Here is a 4,228-nt window from a genome sequence, read left to right on the forward strand (position 1 = left end):
GCATGACTTTTCATGTGACCAAGGAAGAACAACGAATTTGTAGATAAAATGATAATAATGTTCCTTGGGAAGGTATAAGATTGTATTGAAAGATGAAGTGGGTTGAATAAGGGTAGTGATGGTTAGATGACCAAGGTAGAAGATGGTAGGGTGGAAAGGCTAAGAAGGAGAGAATGACATGTGTCATCCATCATGTGCAAGTGAGTCCCCCCACATTTAAAATTACATTAATTCATCACTACATCACTCAAAACAAGAAAATTAATAACTATGGATTCTAGAAAACATACTTTAAAATTTAACATAGGAAAGTGATGGAGAAAGAACTACATGTGAGGACTAAAACTAGGGTCCTCTATTAACCTATTATTTATATTGTAGTAGGAAAAATAGAGATTTAAAGAAAGTCGTTGGAAAGAAAATCTCAAAATCATTTAAAAAAAGGAAGAGCTGCCTTTGACTATCAATGATTGCGAGCTTTTTAAAAAAATATTTGAAATAAAAAACAAGACTTTCTGTTTTGTTATCTCATTAATTCTTCTAAAGACAGTAATTGTGTGAATATATATGGGAGAAACTCCATTTATAATTCTTGATCTTTCATCACTTTTGCAATTATGTATTCAAACTTTAAAAGTGTCAATACAGGGTATTTATCTTTCCATTTTTTTCAATTTCAACCCTCTATTAGAATCTTCTATTAAATCCTGTCAAAATTTTCAAATTATCCCTCTTTTTTTTTAAAAAAAAAAGAAAAAAAATTGCAAGAATTTAGGTGTTGGTTAGAATTTAATGCAATTTGTAAAAATACCCACGCTTGATTCTTTGAAAAATTTTATAATTTTTTTTCAAAAAAAAAAAAAAAAACACACACACGGGTATTTTGAAAATTTTGATAGGATTTAACAGAAAATTATAACGGAAGGTTGAGATTGAAACAAATTGAAAGATAAATACCTTAAATTGACATTTTTTAAAGTTTAAGTACTTAATTGCAAAAATGATGAAAGATCCAGAGTTATAAGTGAAATATTTCTATATATATACCCAACATACCTAGACAAGACCCTTGTTGGGAAGAAAAAAAAAATGGAATATCCGATGTTACAGAATGTGATAAATATTAATCCTGTTCGATTGAATTTCCACATCTCCAATTGCATTGACAAAATTGCTCTATAATCCATTTAATTTTTAAAAAAGAAAAAAGATCATAAGAAAGTATATGGGGGGGGGGGGGGGGGGGGGAGGGGGTGAAAAGTGACATACAGTAATGGATGCTACTATTGCTGCCTATTGAAATAGAGATATGATTTATGATATGTTTATAATTTTTGTGCAACTCATGTATAAGTTCAATAATTTTTTATTTTTTTATTTTTAAATCAACCATTCGATATGCACGACTCACATATAGGAAAATAGATTCAATGATTAGTTTAAAAAAAGGTTGTTGGAAGTGTACAAAAATTATACAACAATAATTTCTCGTTGTAATAAGCTATCCACATGCAGGTGAATCAGGTGACGATTAGATTGTATTATATTGCCACTAATTAATTGTTGGTTATTTGTCACTAGGAAAACAAACTTCTTGAGGGATGGAAAAAAAGGATAGCGATTCCATAATTTGCATTGGAAAAGAACTTGATGAATGCGAGCACCTATTTGCCATAATTAACATTTCATCGGAGCAGCCCCCTCCGAAGTGGCCGGAATGTTGTATCTACAGGGTTCCCAAGAATCTACGCAAGATAAATGAAGAAGCCTACACCCCGAAGTTAATCTCAATCGGCCCCTTTCATCATAGTGGAAATGAATTCAAGGACATGGAAAAGCACAAAGTGAGACATTTTAAGGATTTCTTGAAACGAACCAGGAAGAGCAAGGAGGATCTTCTGGAGATCGTTAAAGTCGACAAAGAAAAAATCAGTCATTGCTATTCAGAAGACTGTATACTCGGAAGTGATAATCATTTTGTGAAAATGATTCTATTGGATGCCATCTTTATAATTGAGCTCTTCTTAAAGCTTGAAGATGAAGAAGAAGATTATATTCAACTTAACCCATGGATGTCCAATGGTATAGTAAATGACTTGATATTACTTGAGAATCAAGTTCCTTTCTTTATTCTTGAGAAATTATATATGTTCGCCCTCAATGACTCTCCCAGTTACAACTATGGTGAAGAAGGTGACAAGCAAATTGTGAAACAGGATGCTCCCAGCTTTCTTAGGCTTTCCTGCAATTTCTTTAAATACTATGATAAGCGAAAAGACTCCATCATCGACAACAAGGAAGTAAAACATTTCACAGATTTGCTAAGATACTTTTTTTGTTCAGTACCAGGCCTGCAGATGAAACCTAACAAAGGTGATGATCTGGATAGTCGAATTTGTGCCACAAAGCTTGAGGACGCAGGATTGAAATTCAAAGTCGTAGGTAAAAATGATAGACGCTTACTGCTTGATATAAGATTTGTTATGAATCCGTGCTTGAGAAACTTTCCATGCTTCAATTTGTCATGGCTCTTGGCTTGTTTACCATGCTTGAAAAAGACGTTTCCGAGGTTGGAGCGTATGCAGCCTATCTTGGAAATCCCAGTCATTGTCATTGACGACAATACTGAAGTTACTTTCCGAAACCTCATCGCCCTGGAGCAGTGTCATTATCCATTTCAACCTTACATATGCAATTATGCAGAACTATTGGACTATCTAATCAACAGTGAAAAAGATGTGGATTTGCTCGTTGAGAAAAGGATCATTGATAACTGTATCGGTAGCAACGAAGCAGTGGCGAAACTAATTAACAAACTTTGCCTTGAGATTACGGTACCTCAAACCTGTTACTCCGATTTAGGTAAAGATATTAATACATACAATGAGAACCCTTGGAATCGCATCATGGCAGGCATGAAAAGCAAGTTTTTTTGTGATTTTTGGAGAGGCGCGGCAACAACATTTGCAATTTTTGTCACGCTTGACCAGATATGGGGTTTGGTTCGACCTTTTGTGATAAACAAATAAGGAATGAAGCATCGATCTGCATGTGTGGTTAATTAGCGTTTGTTGGAGTGCTTTGCTTTAATTAGTTGCAATGGAATATTAATTGCATCTAAACTTTCTACTCGTGACTCGTCGTATTTGGCTTGTGAGTTTGTGATATCCTCTGATGATCACCATCTTAATTCAGAGGTTTTATCAATTTTTTTCATTTTAATTTGTGTGTTTACATATATATTGTTTCAGCATATATATGTGGAGACTGGAGAGTGTATGTGTACTTCAATAAATAAAGTTCTATGCTCTATTTTTATGACTGAGATTGTAATCTAGTTAAATATTGAATTGAATGTTTAAGCTTGATTGATTTAATTTTATTTCATTCTTTGGGGGAAAACTTCACTTATAACCTCTCTGATCTTTAATTACTTTTGCAATTAAGTACTCAAACTTTAAAAAGTGTCAATTTAAGGTATTATCAATCTTTCAATTTCTTTTAATTTCAACATTTCGTTAAAATTTTCCGTTAAATCCTGTCAAAATTCCTAAAATAAACCCTCCCCCCCCCCCCCCCCCCCCTCAATTTTTTTAGGAAAAAAAAAAAAGAATAAAATTGCTAGGATATAGGTATTAATCAAAATTTAACGGAATTTGCAAAAATAATCATGCCTAAATCTTTTAAATTTTTCTAATTTTTTTATTAAAAAAATGAAATGGTATTTTGGAAATTTTAATAAGATTTAACAGAAAATCCTAACGGACGGTTGAAATTGAAAAAAAATTGAAAGATGGATACTTTAAATTGACACTTTTTAAAGTTTAAGTACTTAATTGCAAAAGTAATGAAAGATCAGATGTTATAAGTGAAGTTTTTCTCATTCCTTGTAAACAAATATGCACCAAGGATGTTCCAATAAAAATGAATTAGAAATATAAACTGTTAGATCACCACTTATGTTAAAAGCTTAAACTTAGAGGAAGATATAAATTTAATCACTTAATCAATACTTTATACTAAAGGGAGTAAATAATTTTGGGGTACAAAAAATGTTGATGAAACTAACAGAAGAAAGTCAATGAAGATGAGAGTTGGCTGGATTCACTTTAAACCATTCTTTGTAAATGAAAGACTAGAAAGCCCTTTAAGCAAATTTGTCTGCTATAACAAAGTAAGCAAATTTAATTTAAAATTATCAAAAAAGTAAAGCCATAATTAGCACAAA

At 32.1% G+C, this 4,228-nt stretch overlaps 1 protein-coding gene across 1 annotated transcript; it reads left to right on the forward strand.

Moving 5' to 3' along the window:
• The first annotated feature begins 1,601 nt into the window (after positions 1 to 1,601).
• Positions 1,602 to 3,029, forward strand: LOC133879184 (UPF0481 protein At3g47200-like). The gene has a single exon (XM_062317720.1). It carries the CDS (start codon positions 1,602 to 1,604, stop codon positions 3,027 to 3,029), a length of 1,428 nt encoding a protein of 475 aa, XP_062173704.1.
• Positions 3,030 to 4,228: the final 1,199 nt, after the last annotated feature.

This window comes from Alnus glutinosa, chromosome 10, assembly GCF_958979055.1.
Source record: "Alnus glutinosa chromosome 10, dhAlnGlut1.1, whole genome shotgun sequence".
Lineage (NCBI taxonomy): Eukaryota > Viridiplantae > Streptophyta > Magnoliopsida > Fagales > Betulaceae > Alnus > Alnus glutinosa.